The following is a 19,785-nucleotide window of genomic DNA, read 5'->3' as shown; positions in this document are numbered from 1 at the left end:
AATTCTACTTGAGTACATTTTTAAAAATATAAATAAAAAAATAAAACTTGATGGACAGCAAAAAAGCAGTGGGGCTAGGCAAGATTCGGAATCAGATACAAGGAGCGAAGGGTCAAACATACAAAATCACGAAGTAAACACTAGAAGGCAAGCATCGGAGTCAAAGGGAACAAGCCAGTAGTCAAACAAGTGATCTAATCAACACACAAACCAGAAGGGCTACACAGGAATTGGACTCAAACAAAAACAGAGTAAAAAATACGCAAAGTCAAACGAAGCAATCACAATACACAAACCATCGAGCACAAGTTCGAAGAGCTAATCTCCACTGGTAGGTGGCAAACTGCACCTTTTTCAGACAGTGCTACCAGAGATGGAAATGGCCAGCCAGATGGTGAACCAGAAGAATGAAACATGTAACAGAGACAAATGTACAGGAGTCATAACAATGTGATTTTATTCAGTTGGCACCCTAATGTAGACGTGATTACAAGGAACTGGTTGGAACTTGTTCCAGAGAGGGGAAGGTGGGGCATATGTAGTTTCCTATATGAAGCATGCAACATGTGAACCAGGACATTTGCATACTGCAGTCTGGATGGTACCTCTCATTACATTACATCACATTACAGGCATTTAGCAGACGCTCTTATCCAGAGCGACTTACATTGTATCCAGTTATACAGCTGGATATATACTGGAGCAATGCAGGTTAAGTACCTTGCTCAAGGGTACAACGGCAGTGTCCTACCGGGGGTATCGAACCTGTGACCTTTAGGTTACAAGACCAACTCCTTAGCCATTATACTACACTATACTATGGTACACTGTTTATGGTACACCCTCCATACATTATGTCAAAGCAAACTAAGCATTCATTATTCTCAAAAAAAAAACATTGCATCAGTCTGTGTTTGGTATATTTCTGTTGGAAGGTCATTATCCACAGACACATTGCTTGGCCCACACTGGACATTCAACACCATACTGACGTTTGTACTGTAAGCTATGATCCTGTTTGTCTGTAGGAATGCTGATCTAGCTATGGCAGTGTCCAAGTGTCTCTGTGGTAGCTTAGGGGTGCTAGTGGGAGTGTCCACTGACCTGTCTCACATCACAATTAGCTGAGCGCCTCATCAGGTTTGCAATTACAAGTCTGGCGTCTTTTGAGGACTATTAGCACCATTTAGGAATGACTCTCTTTTCGAGTTTGCCAGACACCATTGTCACCCCACTCACTAATTTTCCCATAATTTCGGGTTTCTGACAACTGCAGAATATTTAGGGTGATGCAGCAACATGCCCAAGTGAATTTTAGTCCTGGCCTGAAATGCTGACTTCTTGCAGGAAAAAAACAGTTTTCTTGGGTAGTGACTTTTCAATATAATGGGACTGCATTACAGCAGTCCAAGGTAATAGGATGTCAGGCAAGCAACTTCGAAAGCAGACATCAGACAGAATATTTGACATTTTGTCCCATGCTGCAAAATGCTCACCAGCTGGGATTGTTAAACAGTAATAGTCATTGCATTACTAGTTACATTTATATTTAGTTTTATTAAATGAAAGAATTATTACACTGTTTAAGATCCATCTTAGCTTCCCAGATGTGCAAATAAACCAAAAAGAACAATGGGCCTTCTCCCCCATTTAACTGCCACCTCAGTTTCACTGATAGCTGGCATACTTTCAGTAAACAGAGTCACTGAATGAGTCGTTATCATTACAGATTGTTTTTAGCCATTATTTAGAAGACCCGCCTTCACTAACACACTCTAATAATGTCTACATTATATAGGACCAGCAGCATATTGGGGTTGGTGAGGGGTGCATTGTAAAGTTCACAGCTCACACCCTCGGGAATTCTGGACCTGGGAGACACACACACACACACAAACTCACTCCCCCAAAACAGCCTCCTCAGCTGTTCTCAGCACTCTGACTTTCTGACGGGACATATCACTGCATTCACTGAAAACAAACACAAAACACAGATCCCTGTACAGTAGTTGCTGGAAAACAAACCGACCGCCTTGCAGTTACAGGGCATACTGTGCTACAGGAAATATATTTGCATGTAACACAGTCACCCTGACACAATGTCCACCGCACAGTTGCAAGCCGTGCTATTACCAGGAGCTGCTCTGACTTCCCCCATCCTCAGTCCACTGGCCCAATGAGTTGGCCTGCAGCAATTAGCTCCAGTAATGTCTGCTCATTAGGTGGTACATGGAGAAAGAGATCTGCACACCACAGTTAATCAATATTAATGATGGATTGTTTGCAATTAACAATGCCACTTTAATTGCCCTTTTGTTTGTTCTAGTTTAAGAATACCAGGTAGTGACTTCAAATAAATCAGCTTGAAGGTAGCGAGAGTCGCATGATAAACAGTGTCAGAGTGTTAACAAGCTTTTCTGAAAAGTTTTGTGTTAAATTGCTGTTTTGATTTGCAGTTCATTCTGCAGTTCATTCTGCTGTTTCGTCACGTTCCGCTGATTCCTCAGCCTCTGCCTGGAGATAGATTTGCTGAGGATGAACAGACCCTGGAATTGAACTGAACTATAAGAGATACGTTTTTCAGAATTGCGATGCAGTCTTGGGTCGGAAAGTCTCATAACATTAACAAATGGCCTATACATCCAACCCAAAAAGCGCAATTGGGATTAAAGTCTGTGTATAATTAAAGCTAGAATGTCTTTTGAAAATGTATTCAGGGTCTTAAAGTTTTTCAAAATGCAGTGCCCATATGCTCACATATTTTCCAGACATGTTCTTGCATACTTGGTAGAGGATTTAAAAAAGTGCTTTGTAAAACTGCTTATAAAAATATCGAAATGATTTTTGAGCATTTTTTTTACGAATGTGGTATTTTTTCAACACACTTTACAAGAAATAGTATGGATACTGATGGCCTCTTTTAAAAAGGTGATGCCATGAAACTGCATTCCAAATGTTAAGATGTTTGTTTGTACTGTTGACTAGATACTTGGCAGTATTTACTCTACTCAGCTGTATGCATGGCAGTACATACTACCAAATGTACAAGTTCATGGTACTTTTTAACACTTCTCTTATTTTCGCTTATTTTATTACCTCCTCCAGGCACCGGTGAATGTGTTGTAATTGCACAGGCCCAGGTGCTCAGTCAACTATAAACTGCTGAGCGTATGTGACCTCTTCTTTTAGGAGAATGTCCAGTTGTGGTCTTTGTGGTGAGGTGTTGCTGCCACCCAGGTCTTTCAGATAGTCTGATAAGTGTCACTTTGTCTGCCTAAGCATCCTGCTACCAAGTGAGGATTTTACAGGGGGAGGGCCAACAAAAACAAAAGCCAGTGTAGCACCAACAAGCTCTGATTGGATGCTTCTGGTGTTGAGCTCTGCCCCCGGCCCTTCAGCACAGACAGCCAGCAATTTAAAGCTAACCAAGAAGGAGACTTCCCTGGCATTTTTTTACTCTCACTGTAGGTCATATTTTTCTCTGTAGGGCGCAGCCACAACAGAGAGGATTCCCCTCCTCTTGAAACACATTTGTATGTTTTAAAAGGTGCTCGATCTGGGAGAAGGCCAGGGCAGGGGGGGCTTGGAATTCCATTTAGGATTTGAAGGAGAAGAGATCCCGGGAACCACTTTCTGAGAACCAGGCCTCATTCCAGCAGCTTTGGCCAATCAGGGACACCACTCACAAGAACATCCTGACCATTTGTTGCGCAGAGGGCAAAAAATGACAGTAGCAAGATGGGCCGGCAGGGGACAAAGCAGGGCCACCAGGCGTGTGATGGAGGCCACTGGACTGGCGCTGTTGCTCATGGCCCAGCTAACGGACGCCCTCCCTGGGCGGTTTGACTGGCGGCACGGGGCCGGGCCGCGCGGGGGCTGCGGGGAGTGCAGGCCGGAGATGTGCCCGGTGGGGGGGCCCCCCTGCCCGGCCGGGCGCGTGCGGGACACCTGCGGCTGCTGCTGGGAGTGCGGGAACAGAGAGGGCCAGCTGTGCGATCTGGACTCCCTCTCCGCCCGCTTCTACGGGCGCTGCGGGGAGGGCCTGCGGTGCCGTTCCCTGCCGCGCCGGGACCGGCCCGGGCTCACCGGGGAGAGCCCCCAGGCCCAGTGTGTCTGCGCCCGACAGGAGCCGCTCTGCGGCTCTGACGGGAAGACCTACGACAACAGCTGCCAGCTTCGCGCTGCTCGCTACAGTCAGGACAAGGAGGTCAAGCTGACAGTGGAGCACCGTGGGCCCTGCAGAGCCAGTAAGTTTCTGGTTCTTTTGGTTCCGGTCGGCCCTGTCATTTAGTACCAGCATTTTACACGCATTACTTTTTGTGTGGATTGTCTTTTTCAAAGAATTATATTTAGCATAATAGCCATATATGTACAGTAGAGCTGATGTTTATTGTATCAATTCAGTTTAGGAAACTTTGGATTTGGAAGTACAATCCCCCTAGTATTGCAACTTATAACCCACTGAGCACTAGCCTCCATAACACATTAACATTGTACTTCTTCCCTTTTAAGGCAGCAGTGATTTTATAACAGCAGATTCAGCACCTGGGATAACATTTATTTTATTTATAACAGCTTATTGTCATTGAACTTGGGGTGTTGTGTTGTGATTGAGGGTTGGACTGTACATGAGGTAGGATACAACTGTCTTTGTAGTTTTTACCTCAAATGTTCAATAAAATACAAATGAATCAGATTGCAAGGTCTTAGCCATAGGTAAACAGAGCTGACAATAACTTGCACAAAATAATACACAATTATAGGAATATTATAACCTTTATACTGCATAATAACTGCACTACCATAACCAACCTCCTTAGAATCAACAAAAAAGAATTCAGGGCATCAGAAACTACTTTTCAGCAAAAGCCTTGTAAAATGCTATAATCTGCTGAGACAAGGAAAAGACCTCAATTTACACAGCCAGTGAGGGAGCCATTCTTGCACCCAGTTACGTCAGTATTAATCAGTATTACAGGAGATCTTACGCTAGTCTATAGCCAGTCTGTGAGGAATTATTTAATACATTCCTCACAAACTGGCTGTGGGTCAGTGCAAGATCCCCTGATATACCGAGTAAACTGATTTAACCTCAATTTGTACAGTGCTCTAAAAAGGACTTAATTCTTAAGTGATACTATATTTTTCTGCCTCACAAAATAGGGATTTCTTTAAACTTCATTTATATTTTTGCTATTAATTAATTGGACATAACACCAGGGAAAGTGTGCATTCTAATTAACTGCCAGTTGTTGGAGAAGTCTTGCATGCTTTTCAAACAGTAAAATAAGAATAGAATAAGTGACACTCCTCCTATACTGTCGGACCCCAGGAAGATTAGCTGCACACCGTGTATTGCTAATGGGGATCCTAAATAAATAAATACTGTGACCTGTTATCAAATTTCATCTGTATAATCTAAAGTAACAATGGATTCAATAATAACTTGTCCACAAGTAACTTGTGTTGCATAATTTTGGTAAGAACACACAATGGACCAATGATGCCGATCATACATGAACTAGCAAGCAAGCAAGCCTTGGTTTGGCAGGGCCCATGAGTTGGATTGGTCTATGACATTTACGCTTATATTTAGGCAAACAGTGCTCATGCTAAGCCATCAGGGTCACAACCAATATTGGTATTCAATACATAATTTTACAACATAAAGCTAGATGTCATAGTAGATGCAAGAGGGAAATAGAGAGCATAGTATTATTAGGGAGTAGAGTATTGTAGTATTATTAGGAAGCAAATTGAAAAGGGAATATAATTTGCATATATGTAATATAAAGGGATATGCAATTTTACATTCAGCATAGTTACAGCTTGTAAACCCATGTAAAATGATCAGAGTAGATAATAAATTGGTTTATTTTCAGTCTGTGGCGGAAGAGGGGGCAGTGACACTTCTGTCCTGACTGTAGTTCCGCCACTGTGGGGTAAGAATAGTGAAGAGATGTGAGGGCCCCTTAAATGCAGTGCTTAAATTGATTTCTGCTTTTTTAAAAACCTGAGACAATCACCCCTTGGGTGAAAAGCAGGCTAGTCTTAACAGCTCATTTGTTGGTGGGAATGTTATTTCTATCATGGGGAGTGGGGGGAAGGGGTGGTGGGGGGGTGTTCCCATGATGCAACAAATGAAACAAAAGTTTCCAGCCTCCACAGCTGGAGTGTAATTATCAGCACTAATTAAAGATGAAGAGATAGCAAGGCTGCTTTTTTGCATGGGGGGAATGTGGAGACGAGTGTAAACGCTGTGTAAATATAGAACTTCCTCCACACAAGTGACAGAGTGGGAAATGCAAACACATACAGAAGGCTGAAAGGAGGAGGTGACGTCACACTCTCACGGCAGGCCAAATGACGAGGATGCATCCATTTGAGACGAAGCCTCTTCCTGATGGTTCACAAATAGAGACAAAGACTGTGGGAGCCAAAGTTCTTAATTCCTTAAAATGCTTGAGAGAAACAGTCTTGTTTAGTCACGTTGGAAGGGTTTATAAGGGTAGGCTGACTAAACACTGTGGTCAGCACTTCAACAGAGAATGATAGGAAAAGTCCATCATTCTGTGTTGGCTGTAAAATTGATTCAGGAGTATTCCATTCCATCACATATTGTCACCTGGTCGTGATCCTTTTTTGAAAAAGTAACATTTTAATGTTGTTTTTACTGACCACATCAAAGATTAAGACTATCAGCCTGAGGTTACAGATATCATGTATTTACCAGCTATTCAGCTCTGCATTATTAATATTGAATATTACTGAAGTTACTCTGCCATTAATGATTAAAGATTTTATTAAAAAAGTTATTATGAACAGTCATGAATGGTGTGGGTGAGGACAAAATATCCATAGTTAGCACAGTGTTGCACTCAAAGCCAGAAACCCCTTCAGAATCTCCCTGAAATAGGAAGTACAGTGGATGGAACGGAAATCATGGCTGACTATCTGGGTGGTGTATACAATGTTCTGAATTCATCAGAGCAATCTATGATGTTTCTGTTGTATAAGAGTGCAAAATAACTTAAAATGACCAGGTTCCTTCCCAGGGAAGTTCTGATGAATGTCAAAACCCAACTGAACGTGTTTGCTGGGAGTGTTAACCTAATGAACTTCAGGACCATCCCAGTGTGGTGTGTAATTTAATTCTGAAAGAATTGGTTTTCAGACCCTGTGTTTTGAGTGAATTTGTTGCAAGGATTGCATTTTAAAGTTTACCATTTTCAGAAAAAATTTAACAGTGCTGCAAGCAAGGTTTTATCCTTCTGTCGTCAATTCCAGAAGCAAAGGGCACCATTGACTCTGGCTTTTAATGCAATCATATCATTGAATAGCAGTAATCTTTCAGTGCTGATGGATATACTCAAACTGTACCAGAGACAGCCAGACTGTAAAGAACTGATTGCATTTGTTCTGTTCTGTTTTTTGCAAATACACATTCAATGTTCAACAGCAATTTCCTGTTGTGTGGGCTTATACATTTTTCCTTTAAAATGAGAAAATAGCATAATTGAAAATCTTATGTAGTTCCCAAGAGTCTTTGTCAAGTCTGTAGTCTCAGGTTTGAACTTTGGCTCTGGTACATCATAGCTGACTATGAGACTATGACTGGGAGTGATGCAGGATATTTGGCCTTATGCCACCATGTGTGGCATGAGTTTAATTTGTCTAGGGTTCAACGGGTAATGATGCAGTAGCCCCTTGCATCAATGTACCAGGTGCACAGAGAAAACTACCTTTCATCAGAGAGACAAGGCTTTCTTTAGATCCACAGTAGCTCTCTCCCTTAATGCTGTGCACAATTACTAAAGTAGTAACTAGTAACTGTGAGTATACTGGAAGAGAGGTTTCAACTGCAGTAGATACTTGAATAGGTGTAGCAGTAGGTACTGATCTGGCAGGAACAACTGAGGATTCTAAACTGGAGCGAAAAGGGGAGAAATGTTAAAAGCATTTTATTATTATTGTTCATAATACATATTATTCAAAATGATTTACTCACATTCAGACCAGAACAATCTATCCTTTACACAATAAATGAAACTTTTTAATGCTTTACAAAAACCTTACAGAACCAATTATTGCCACTCCCCCCCGTGATATAATCACTCTGGATGGAACTGACATCATCTTCGGGTGTGAGGTTTCATCCTATCCAATGGCTGTGATTGAATGGAGGAAGGAGGGGAATAGCATCTTCCTTCCTGCTGATGACTCCAACATGGCCGTACAGGTATGTGAAATGACATCATACATATCATAGAGGCCTTGCTGCGTTATATCACAATATGGGGGTACAATGCCCCAATTTACAATGCCCAGTTCTAACATGTATGTGACAAAAATAATTGTGACCTGTTACTCTCTTTTGGGGCGACGTGGTGGCGCCGTGGGTAGCACTGTTGCCTCACAGCAAGAAGGTTGTGGGTTCGAATCTTGGCTTGGGGGCTTTCTGTGTGGAGTTTGCATGTTCTCCCCATGTCCGTGTGGGTTTCCTCTGGGTACTCCAGTTTCCTCCCACAGAGACAGTTCAAAAACATGCAGGTAGGCTAATTGGAGACTATAAATTGCCTATAGTTATGAGTGTGTGAGTGAATAGATTAGTGGCATGTCCAGGGTGTTTTCCTGCCTCTTGCCCAATGCGTGCTGGGATAGGCTCCAGCACCATCTTGCGCCCTGCTCAGGATAAGTGGGTATAGATAATGGATGGATGGATGATTGTCTTCTCTATACTATGCAGTATGAGAGATAAGGAAGGTTAGTGGCTTGGTCCCTCTGGACTATCACAGCACTAGTCTAACCTCTTATATATATATAAATGGGTAAATGGTAAATGGGGTGCATTTATATAGCGCTTTTATCCAAAGCGCTTTACAATTGATGCCTCTCATTCGCCAGAGCAGTTAGGGGTTAGGTGTCTTGCTCAAGGACACTTCGACACGCCCAGGGTGGGGTTTGAACCGGCAACCCTCCGACTGCCAGACAATCGGTCTTACCTCCTGAGCTATGTCGCCCACTAGTCTAACGCTGGACACCATGTGGACAGTTGAACTACCTGATCAGCCAGGTGATTTGTGTGTGAAAGCAGATTACAAGCTTTTACAGATAGCACAGTCCAATCTCTGTATAGAGTGTAGGGATGTGAACTGGAAAAACATTAGGCATAGTAATTCATGTAGCATCTAAACATATGATGGTTGTATGCACTTTTATGCATTTTGTCACAGGGGATGCATTTCTTGCTGATCATTGTATTTTGTATGAAAAAGTTGGATGTGCTGTTTACTGAAGGGAAGGGAATTGCATTCCATTTCGTTTATCTAGATCTTTACATTTGTTGGCGTAAATGGACGTGATAATGACCTAACATCTATAAGGCTCTACTTAAGAAACTTCCCCACTGTCTCTTCCAGTAACTATGGTTCCAAGTCTCAGGACTTTTTTGACTTTAGATGCACCTCATGTAAACACTGAGTTGGGCAAAACAGGCTTTCAGTAGTATATTCCTCACATATAGAATAAATTGCAAAAAAAGAAAGTTTAAAAAATTTTTTTTTAATCTCTTCACCTCATTGAAAATGTAGTATGTTAATTGGAAATGTATAAATATATATGTATTAAATTGATTTTCTTAATGCAGTATTTACTTTGATATATCCTTGTATAATGTCTGAGTGCTGAATGTGATATATAAATTGTACTTTAAAAAGACACATTTTTGTGTGTTTCTCTTGCAAAAGAGATCTTGATCTCAACGAGACTACCTGTAAAAATAAAGGACAAATAAAAATAAATAAAATACCAGTAGGCTACACAATTCCACATGAAAACCAACATCATTGTAGTTGCAATACATAATTGGATCCTGCTGACTAGTGCAGTACATTAAGTGTTTTACAATATACAGGGGAAAAATATGACCAAAATATACTCACTTCCATTACCTTCATTCTCGTGAAGTCTCCCTTGAGCTAGGCATTTAACCTGAATTGCTGCGACAGATATTCAGCTGTGTTCATGGACAACATGAAAAAAAGGAAGTTATGCAAGTTTCCCTTGATCAGATAGTCTGCTAAGTAAGTAAATAATGTAACATCATGATATAATGGGTGCCCTAGTAGCTACTGCCAAGCTAATTTTCCATGGGGGGGTGGGGTTCTTACCCTCCTTGTAATTATTAGGCACAAGGAGGACCCCGACGCTTTGAACTGACAGGCTGGCTCCGGATCCAGAAGGTCCGGAGGGCCGATGAGGGGGTATACACCTGCACCGCCAAGAACAAGTTCGGGGAGGTGTCCGCGTCAGCCAGATTGCAGGTTGTGGAGAAAGGTATGTCTGACTGAGGCTGAATGGTGTTGAACAGAATGTTGGATTTACGTAAGAGTTATACAAGTTCACCCGTCACCCCCACAACACCAATGGACTGGCATTCAACTTTGCCCTTGGGGCATGTCAATTAACAGTGAGGGTGAGGTTTTGTTTTGTCTAAGCCTGGAGTTGATGACCTACTGCCCCTCACTTGTTAGATTTCAATGTATATCAACAAATTAAACAAGTTGAAAAACAGCCTCAAAGTGGGTACTCTAACCAGCTGAATGCTTGTACATAGTGGAGTGTAACACGTTCTGTATGTTCTTGACCAAAGCTTGACCTGCCAGGGCTGACAGTATGCATGTTTGATTTGATAGCATTTCCCGGCTCGGGCTTTCCCAGAAGTCTACTAGGGATAGATTTTTGGTACGTCTCATACAAACATGATAAGAAACTACAGCAATAAAATGCAATGTGAAACTAAATCCATACACCTAAAGCTATACAACAGAAGTTTGTGCCAGTCCTTTATTTCTCAACTTATTAGCATCACATCACATCACATTTAGACTGGGACATGGGGCTGTTGTAGCGCATATGATTTCCTCACAGTGCGTCTTTCCTTTATGGGCCAGGACGTTGGCCAATGGTGCCATAGAGACATTTCAAATAAACTAAATGTACTCTCGCCTGTCAAGGGTAGACGTCGGTATCAATGACAGACAACGATCGATGCCTCTATCGGACCCTTCATCTGAAAGAGAGCGAGAGTGAACTTGGCGTTCCGAGAAATTTTGTGGAGCAGAGATAAGGCGACAGCGCCTTGGGCTTTGTCCTGGGGAGAAAGGTGCATTAGTGATGGCTGGCGGTTTTTTGAAGTACACAAGAGCTGATGGGATTAGACGTCTGCGCTTCCGTCCCCAGCTATCTGTGGAACGGGATCTTTCCGAATCCATTTTTTTCCCGGAATTGTCTCTATTGGCTGTCTATCACAGGGGAACCTTGAAAGGGTCACTCCAGATGGGCTGCTATGTGGGAAAATAACGTGCAGTTTTAAAATGTTTTTCTTATTTCACAATGTATGGCATCCATGAGTTTCCTGGAATTAGAATAGTTTGATCAGAGACCTGTGCAAATTAATTCACCAATGAAAATGAAAAATACGGCGTCACACTATATGTGATTCACATCTCCTCCAAGATTAATTGAATCTTATAAGCAAATTCCTTGTGCTTTGTGAATTGGATTCTCATAGATTTAGATCATTATTAGTGTCTAATTCTACCATAGGTGATTCTTATAAGTAGAGCACTCAGGATGCATTATGCCAGACCTATGTGTGAATACTGTATAAATGAAGTACTATGAGCAAGTTTTAATGGGCCATTTTCAACTTTAGAGCCCATTTTTTCTATTCTTTGGATTTAGTATTTGGCTGTAAAATGAATTGACTGTTATATGAAATTAGATATATTATTAAATTGATTTTAAATATATAAAAATGTATTATATTTTTTTATAAAAGATTAAAAGCTTAAAAAGCTTAAAAAATAAGCACCGCAATAAGAAGCAGAGCGAATCTCTTTGGATAAATATAAAAATGTAGTATTAAAAATGATCCACTGTGATAAATGTATAGAATTTAGATTTTTTTTGGTACAGTGGATACTTTTCAGGATTTATAATATAATACGTATGCATTTTCCTCCATTTTGTAGACGCACAACTGACTCATCAGCTGCAAAAACCACAAAAAGGAGTCTATGACCTTTCAGATGATGAGGAAGATGAAGACGATGAAGACTATGAGGGCTTGTCAAGTGGATTTACATATTAAAATACTCTCAAAGACAATTTTTGATCTATCATTGTTTTATGTCCCTTCTCTTTAAAAAGAAACAAAGAAAAAGAAGAGTTCCCTTAAAGAGAAGAGATCAGAGGTCCCTAGTGCTTTGTCTTACTGTGTGTCTTACTGACAAAACACGACTTGTGTGTCACTGACAAAACACATTTTGTCATCAAAATGTCAAACTCTTATCTTGTCTTGTTTAATTGTTTTTTGGAGTTGGACAAAGACAGAAGGGTTGCTCCATTGGGCATTTAAGATAATTATTAGATGAAAGGTAAGTGTGATGGTCATTGTTGTAAATAAAAACCATGTGTTTTGTCCTGTTCAGAGTCTCTTTTTTCTGTGGTCCTGTGATCAAAAATCCAAGCACACATTGTTAACTCCAGTATGAATTGCTGTGTTTTGGGATGATTGAACTGATGAATGTTTGTTTTGATGCATTTAAATATGTTATAGAAAATTAAATCCCCATGGCAACCATATGAGTGCTCTGCTCATCTCCTGAGAGAGTTGATGATTGAAGCCCCAACACCAAACTGTCAGTGTGGGGGTGAGTAAAGGCCCTCAAAATGTATATTCTGCACACCGTGTCACACTGCTGATAACCTTTGTACCGCAGCACCCCCCAACACACACACACACACACACACACACACACATGTACAGTGAGCGCCATAATGTTTTTCTTGGTTTGGCTCTGCACTTCGCAATTTTACATTTTTTATCAAACAATTTACATGTGGTTGAAGTGCAGATTGTCAGATTTAATTTTAGGGTATTTTTATACACTTTGGTTTCACCAAGTTGAAGTTACAGTTGGAGTTGTAGAAGTTACAGACATTTTTATACATACTCCCCTCCCTTTTTAGGGCACCATAATGTTTGAGACATATGAAAATGAAGGTATTCCTGTTTATTGCTTTGTCACATATGCTTACCATGCAATGACTGCTTTAAGTCTGTGGCCCATAGACACCGCCAGGTGCTGAGCATGTTCTCTGGTGATGCTGCCAGGTCTGTACTGCAGCCACCTTGTTTTATCCTCAGCATAACATATGAAACACATGTTCAATTGGATTCAGTTTAGGTGAAGTCAGCAAACAATTTTCCTAGTTTTAAACTTGGAACAGCTCCATTATTGCTTTAGCAGAATGTTTGGGATCATTGGCATAATGTACAATGCAGTGCGGTCCAATGAGTTTGACGGCATTTGGTTGAGCTTGAGCAGATACTTTGCTTCTGTACACTTCAGAAATCAATCTGCTGCTGCAATAAGCAGTTATCCCATCAATGAAGACATGTGAGTCAGTATCTTTGGCTGCCATGCATGCCCAAACCATAACACCTACCATGTTTCACAGATGAGGGGGGTGCATTGGATCTTGGGGAGTTCCTTTTGGCCATCAGTCTGATACAAGTGAATCATGGTCTCATCTGTCCACAGGACTTTTTATTGCAGAACTCTGCAGGCTCTTTTATTAATTCTTAACTGTAACCGATGTAGTGTAATGTAGTGGTTTGCATCTTGCAATGTAGCCTCTGTAGTTCTGTTCCTGAAGTCTTCTGCGTACAGTAGTCACTGACACATCCACACCTGCCTCCTGAAGAGTGATTTAGATCTGTTGGACAGGTGTTTGGGGGTTTTACTTCAATAAGGTGATAATTATTTGGCCACCAACTGTAGAGGTCTTCCTCACTCTACCAGGCCATTTGCAAATACTGAGCTCACCAGTACTCTCTTTCTTTTTAATGATGTTCAGAACAATTGATTTTTGTTAGCCCATGTCTCTGACTGTTTTTCCTTATTACCCAGCCTCATAATGACTTCCTGGCTCTTTATTAGCACAGTTCTGGTCTTCATCTTGACAAACACCAATAACTGACTCCAAAGGCAATCCAAAGCGTTGAATCAAAACTTACGGAAAGTTCTCTTATACCTGCACTAAGAGAGGAATTGAAAATACTTGGCTAATCAGAAACACCTATAAACCCAGTTGTCCCAAACAGTATGGTGCCCTGAATTAGGGGGGTATGTATAAAAAGTTTCTACATGGTGAAATCAAAATTCACAAAAATACTCTTTAATAAAAGCTTAAAATCTGTACTTTAACACATGTGAATGTTTCATTACAAATCTAAAATTGTGTAGTCCAGAACCAAGTCAAGAAAAAAAATATGTCTTTGTCCCAAACATTATAGAGCTCACTCTATACAATGATGAAAAGATAAAATTATGTTAGTTGCCAATTACTTATAATGAAATTATGAATATATTCCATACATATTTTGTTTGATTTAATCATTTTCATACCAGTGGTATGGTATGATAAAAAAAACTGATTTTTAAGGATTCACCTCTAGCGCCTCTCATCTTGCTGAATAAAAGGTATCACTGTTAGATCACCCTTATAAGTGTCCTCAAAAACCAGGCCCTGAAGGAGAATGAAAAAAGCACATAGGTTAAGCTGTTTGAAAGCCCCGGTATTAAGAGGTCTTTTACACTTTCAGAAGTTGGTTTTGTAGGGTTCTCTGTTTCCCCATATTGATCGATGCTCGGCTATCAATGTATAATAGAAAAGCACTCAGAGCAAATGCAGGGTTATGGCCTTGGTTGGAGACGAGACTGGATGGCCAACCGCCATTATTGCCCCATAAAAGATCCCGTGGGGAGGGGGGTGTGTGCCGACCAGGATCAGCACACATCGAATACCCAATTTAAGAAAAAAGGCTTTAAATTCCCCTCCCTCTTTCCTGGGCGGAAATCAATCCGAATTCAATCTATTCGGCTAGGATTCCAACAGAGGAGGTAATAGCTCATAATCAGTCAGTGAGGTGACAACAGCTTAAAGGTTTCGGCACCAATACAATCAGGTGTCTTCTTTCAGCGCTCTCGACTCGTCCTCGAGCCGGGCGTTTCGGCGGCGAGTCGCAGTTTGTCTCATGCAGGCGACCGCTCATATAAAGTTACATCGTGTACACTCCCAGGCAGAAGCTTCCATTGCACATCAAATTTTTATTTAAGCGATTCGTTGCCCAGGTTCTTCGCCGCGGCTCTCTTCGCCTCCCTGTCAAGCTAACACCTTGCGGCAGCTGGATACCAAACAAGCTCAAAGTCACCCCGGTATTCGAAATGATTAATTTTGAAGTCCGTGTAACACTATTCCTGCGTTTGCCCGTGCGAAAGTCTCCCCTTTATGTCGGAGCAGTGGTGCATAAAGGGGTCCCCTGGTCCTCTTTCTGGGCAATCCAAAGACATTTAATGATTATTTTCGAGGGGGGAGCGTCTGCCAGCCTGGATGGACCCCGCCGAAGAGTGCGGACGGGTAGATGGGCGAGGCAGCTGGCTCGCTCGCCCGGTAACATGATGTTCGGGGGGGTTAGCCGGGGTCAAGGGTCGCCGGCAGAAGGCGTCGATTAATGGATGTCTCAATAAAGTAGGGTTTATATTACCAGCTTGGCTGTCTGACCCCGGTGAAGAGGGAGAGGGAGCGTTTCATATTGGAAGAAGGGCGAATGTCTTCTTTTTTTTTTTAATTGCTTCTCGGAGAGGCGGGGTGAAAAGGCCCGGAGCCCCGGGAGAAGAAGGAGTCTCTTCACTCTCATCACTGAACTCGGAGCAATTAAATGTGGACAGGTCCGCCAGAAGAGCAACCGTAAACAAATCAATTAAAACAATTGGTAGTTTCAGTCAAATCCACCACAGCTAAGGAGAGTTCATTTTTTTAACCATGTCCACAAGCCTTGTTTGCTTTTTTTTCCTGTTTTTCTTTTTTGCTGTACTATAGAATGTATAATCCCTGTGCAGTGCAAAATGTGAATGAAAATGACTGTAAGAAGACAGTGGAACAATTTGTCCTCTTCTCATTCCTTTGATTCCCAAGAAATGATTTTGTAAAATAAATAAAAATATTGCAAGACTAGCTTTCATACAAGTGTAACCTAGTACTTGTCTGAATTAAAGATGTTATATTGTTTTGTGTGAAAATGTAATTATTTCTTCAAAAGAAAGAAAAAAGAGCAAATATTCTCTTTAAAATCAATGTCAAGTTTTACATGTAGTGGAAAACACTAAAGGAAAGTGACAATGAATTAAAATAAAATAAATGACCTTATTACCATATTCACTTAATTGCTCATTTTGCTGTGTGGAGTTGAGTTTAAATAATTATGTAAAAGGCTTAAAAGTAATTTACCTGAAATCTGAGCTCTATGCTAGGGATGGAATCTGACCTTTAAGCTGTGAAATCAAAGCTAACGTATTCAGAGGCAATGTGGGCTACAAATGTTACCAGCTTTGATGAATGGGAGGCTGTCATCTGTGAAAGCCTTTTAATGTTTAGTAGTCAATACATAAATGAATATATGCTGGAACAATCAATGGAGAGATATTGACTGTTTATGTTCCATAACTGACTCCTGCTTTAAGGAGATTTACTTATAGAATGTCTGCTGGCAGTCAAATGCCTATTGAGCAGGGAGGATATTCTTCATTCTCTACTTGGCGGTATTGTAAGGTAAAAAAAGGGAAATAATTGTCTGAAGAGCAACAATATCGTTCAGAGTTACTGGAGCTACAGGCTAAACTGTAGGTTATTGCAGGTCAATTATTATTTGTCTTCAATAGCACAAGGGAAAAAAAATCACAATGTCAATGTGCCTCATACTCAGTACTTATATCAACCAAGAAAATTTGTTAAATTATGATTTGTGTATGAATTATATATTTTACATACTGTATGCTTTTCTCCTGGTTTTTTTACTTAGGTGCAGAGGCAATGAGTAATTAAAGAACAGTACATTGATATAATATTTATCATTGACATGCGTACTGTTTTCCATGTGCTTGTTTGGTACTTGGATGAGCCACAGCTAAAATGTGCTTGTCCATCATGGTGTCTACCTACTGTCTCCTGCAGGTGGCGTATGTTACACTGGTATTGTACACTCTTCATAGTGTCAATGCTTGTATTTCACAGGAATTGCATGGAGTTTTGCTCCCTTCATTAATACACTGTTATTACAAATAGTTTGCTGTCACAAAGCAATAAAGAAACAATACTTCAAATCAGAGGCTAATCTTGTGTCAAGGCAAAGTATTTTTTTAGAATATAATGGATGAATTAGTCATTTAAAAAAGATTTTTTTAAAAGATTGTGGTTTGGACTGTAATGTGTTTCCAATGAATTCTATCTGGTGCATGTGAATGCTTATGTTATGACTGTGCACATCCCAATAACTAAAGTAACAACATCTTTAAAATGAATTCCAAGCGGTGTACAATTTAACCACCCCTTCAATGCTTTCCTGGAAGTTATGAACTAGTTTAGCTTAATTGGAACGCTAATAGATTAAAAGGCATTAACACCCGCAATTCAATAATTATACGGCAATCATATTCACAATAATTACTGCTAATGCATTTGCCGATTGTGATTGATAGCTGTTTAGTTCTTGTTGGAAATGCTTGCCCTGCACAGCATTTTATGCGGCCCTGTTTGTTGTGTGCTTGTAGTCATTTAATGTGTTTGGTGATTCCCTTTTCATCTTGCTTCAGTTTTCCAGATAACAAAATTGAATTCTGCACCAAATGAAATTCTGCACAAAATGAAAGGGAACTTTTTAACTGGTACTATTTTCTTTCTCCTCTTTTGAAATTTTACAGTTTCGATTTCACTCTCTCAATTTTGATTAGCTCACGATTACAATGCCAAACAGACAAACAAAATAGGAACAACTGATGGGGTTTCTTGGGGCTGATTTCTGAGCTGGGAACATCATCTATGACATCCTTAAAATTATCGTAAAAGTAAATCTGTGAATAGCTTCAGACTACATTGTGTGGGGTTATTACGGTATGTATTATGCAACAGCAACAGTATGAGAAATCAGTTGCATTGCAATATCGACTTATATCAGTGTAAACATTTCCATCTGTTCCTATGTGGGGATTAAATGGGTAGACTTACATTTATTGGTCCAGGTCCTTCGTGATGTCATGAAGGACCTGACATAAAGGGCAAAAAATGTTTTAGTCTCATGCATATCTCTTCCCATAGTTTGAGGCAAATAAAAGTATTCTGTCCCACTAAAACAGCATCTTTGAGTTTGAGCAAAACACTCCTTTGCCATCGTCGTCCGCATTATGAATAGACATTTGTAATAATTAGTTGTAGGTATTTTGCAATTTATCCAGTCTTAATCCCTATACCAACTTATTCTACTCCCAGTCTCTCTACTTCTCCAACCGACTCATTCTCCCACCTTGTATAACCCTAAGAGCTGTAGAGCTAAAGTTTTCTTTTTGTTACCTTGTTTCGTTTGGTTATCAAACCTCCATTTTCATAGCATACATGCCGAATGTTCCCCATACTGTAGGTGCCCTCCCTGGATGCATAAACATAGAGAATGAGGTTGAGAGTAACGTTATGTTGTCATTATCAGAAAAAATAGGTGGTGTTTTTGAAAAGCTATGGCTACACTGGCATGGACAGTGCAAACACCCGCTTGTGCACAAAACTGGGCATCTTTGAAAATTATCACCAGAGACCTCTTGGCTTGGTCTGCCATTCTCCCTAACCATGTGTGTTTGTTCACTTGTAAATATATTTAGATGCCCTAGTTTACTAGCCAAGAGTATGTACCAGCTGTGTTCACTTGTACACCTGTTAATATCTTTTGAAAGCACTCATTCACATGTTTTTGTTCATCAGGAATGGTCATAGTGGTCTGGTCATGCACACAGGAACTACTAGTCATGCACACAAGTCCAAAATCAAGCCAAGCCACAATAGCACATGCTATATTGTTTGTTTTTTAAACAAGGCACATATACATTTAGTCAATATTCATTAATTCACCTATTATTTTTCAAATTTACAACCGCTATGTAAGCCATAGCTCAGTCACCAGTCATTTCAGCATAACTTTTTTATTTTTATATTTAAACGCAAATCCAATGCTCTTATTCAAAGTGACTTACACAGCTTGCATTATTTACATAATATCCATTTATGCAGCTGGATACGTCAGCTGAAGCAGTTCAGTTTAAGTATAATGCTTGAGTGTACAACAGCAATCGAGCATACGACGAAGAGTTTCTAACTTGGCTCCCAAAACATTCCAAAATACTATCTTTCTCTTTATGTTATTTATTTATTTGTGTATTTATTTATGTATTGTTTTCGCTATGACCAAAAAGTCACAATATATTGACAGGTTTTTTTAAATCTTATATCTCCCATCAATTAGCATAATAAATAACTGCAGTATTTACTGATTTGACCACTGCTAAATTCACTTAAAGATAAATGTACATTTTGAGCTTTTTTTTTACATTTGAAAAAGAAAAGAAAAGAAAAAACAGTAGCTTCTTGGCTCTCAAGGCCGGAATCCCTCTAAAAGTGTGGCTAAAGCCAATGTGGGCTGACAACAATATTAATCTTTCGCGCTGCCTTTTATCTGAAAGATTTGTGTTCAATTACGGGCGCAGGGTGTAAACATGCTGGTACGTAAAGGCTGCCCTTACATGCTGGACTGTGATTCTGAGCTCCGGGGGACAGGAAGATGTGGGCCTTTTTTCCCAAAAAAAAAAAAAACAAATACAGCCATGCTGCTCAAAT

General features: G+C 40.3%; 1 protein-coding gene across 1 annotated transcript; it reads left to right on the top strand.

Annotated features, from left to right (window-relative positions):
- Positions 1-3,435: 3,435 nt before the first annotated feature.
- kazald2 (Kazal-type serine peptidase inhibitor domain 2) lies at positions 3,436-12,491 on the top strand. Its single transcript, XM_064342066.1, has 4 exons — positions 3,436-4,247; positions 8,079-8,239; positions 10,188-10,335; positions 12,036-12,491. Exons 1-4 carry the CDS (start codon positions 3,725-3,727, stop codon positions 12,152-12,154), a joined length of 951 nt encoding a protein of 316 aa, XP_064198136.1. The 5' UTR covers positions 3,436-3,724; the 3' UTR covers positions 12,155-12,491.
- The last annotated feature ends 7,294 nt before the right edge of the window (positions 12,492-19,785 follow it).

Source organism: Anguilla rostrata, chromosome 7 (assembly GCF_018555375.3).
Source record: "Anguilla rostrata isolate EN2019 chromosome 7, ASM1855537v3, whole genome shotgun sequence".
Lineage (NCBI taxonomy): Eukaryota > Metazoa > Chordata > Actinopteri > Anguilliformes > Anguillidae > Anguilla > Anguilla rostrata.
This window is presented reverse-complemented; position numbering and strand designations above follow the sequence as displayed.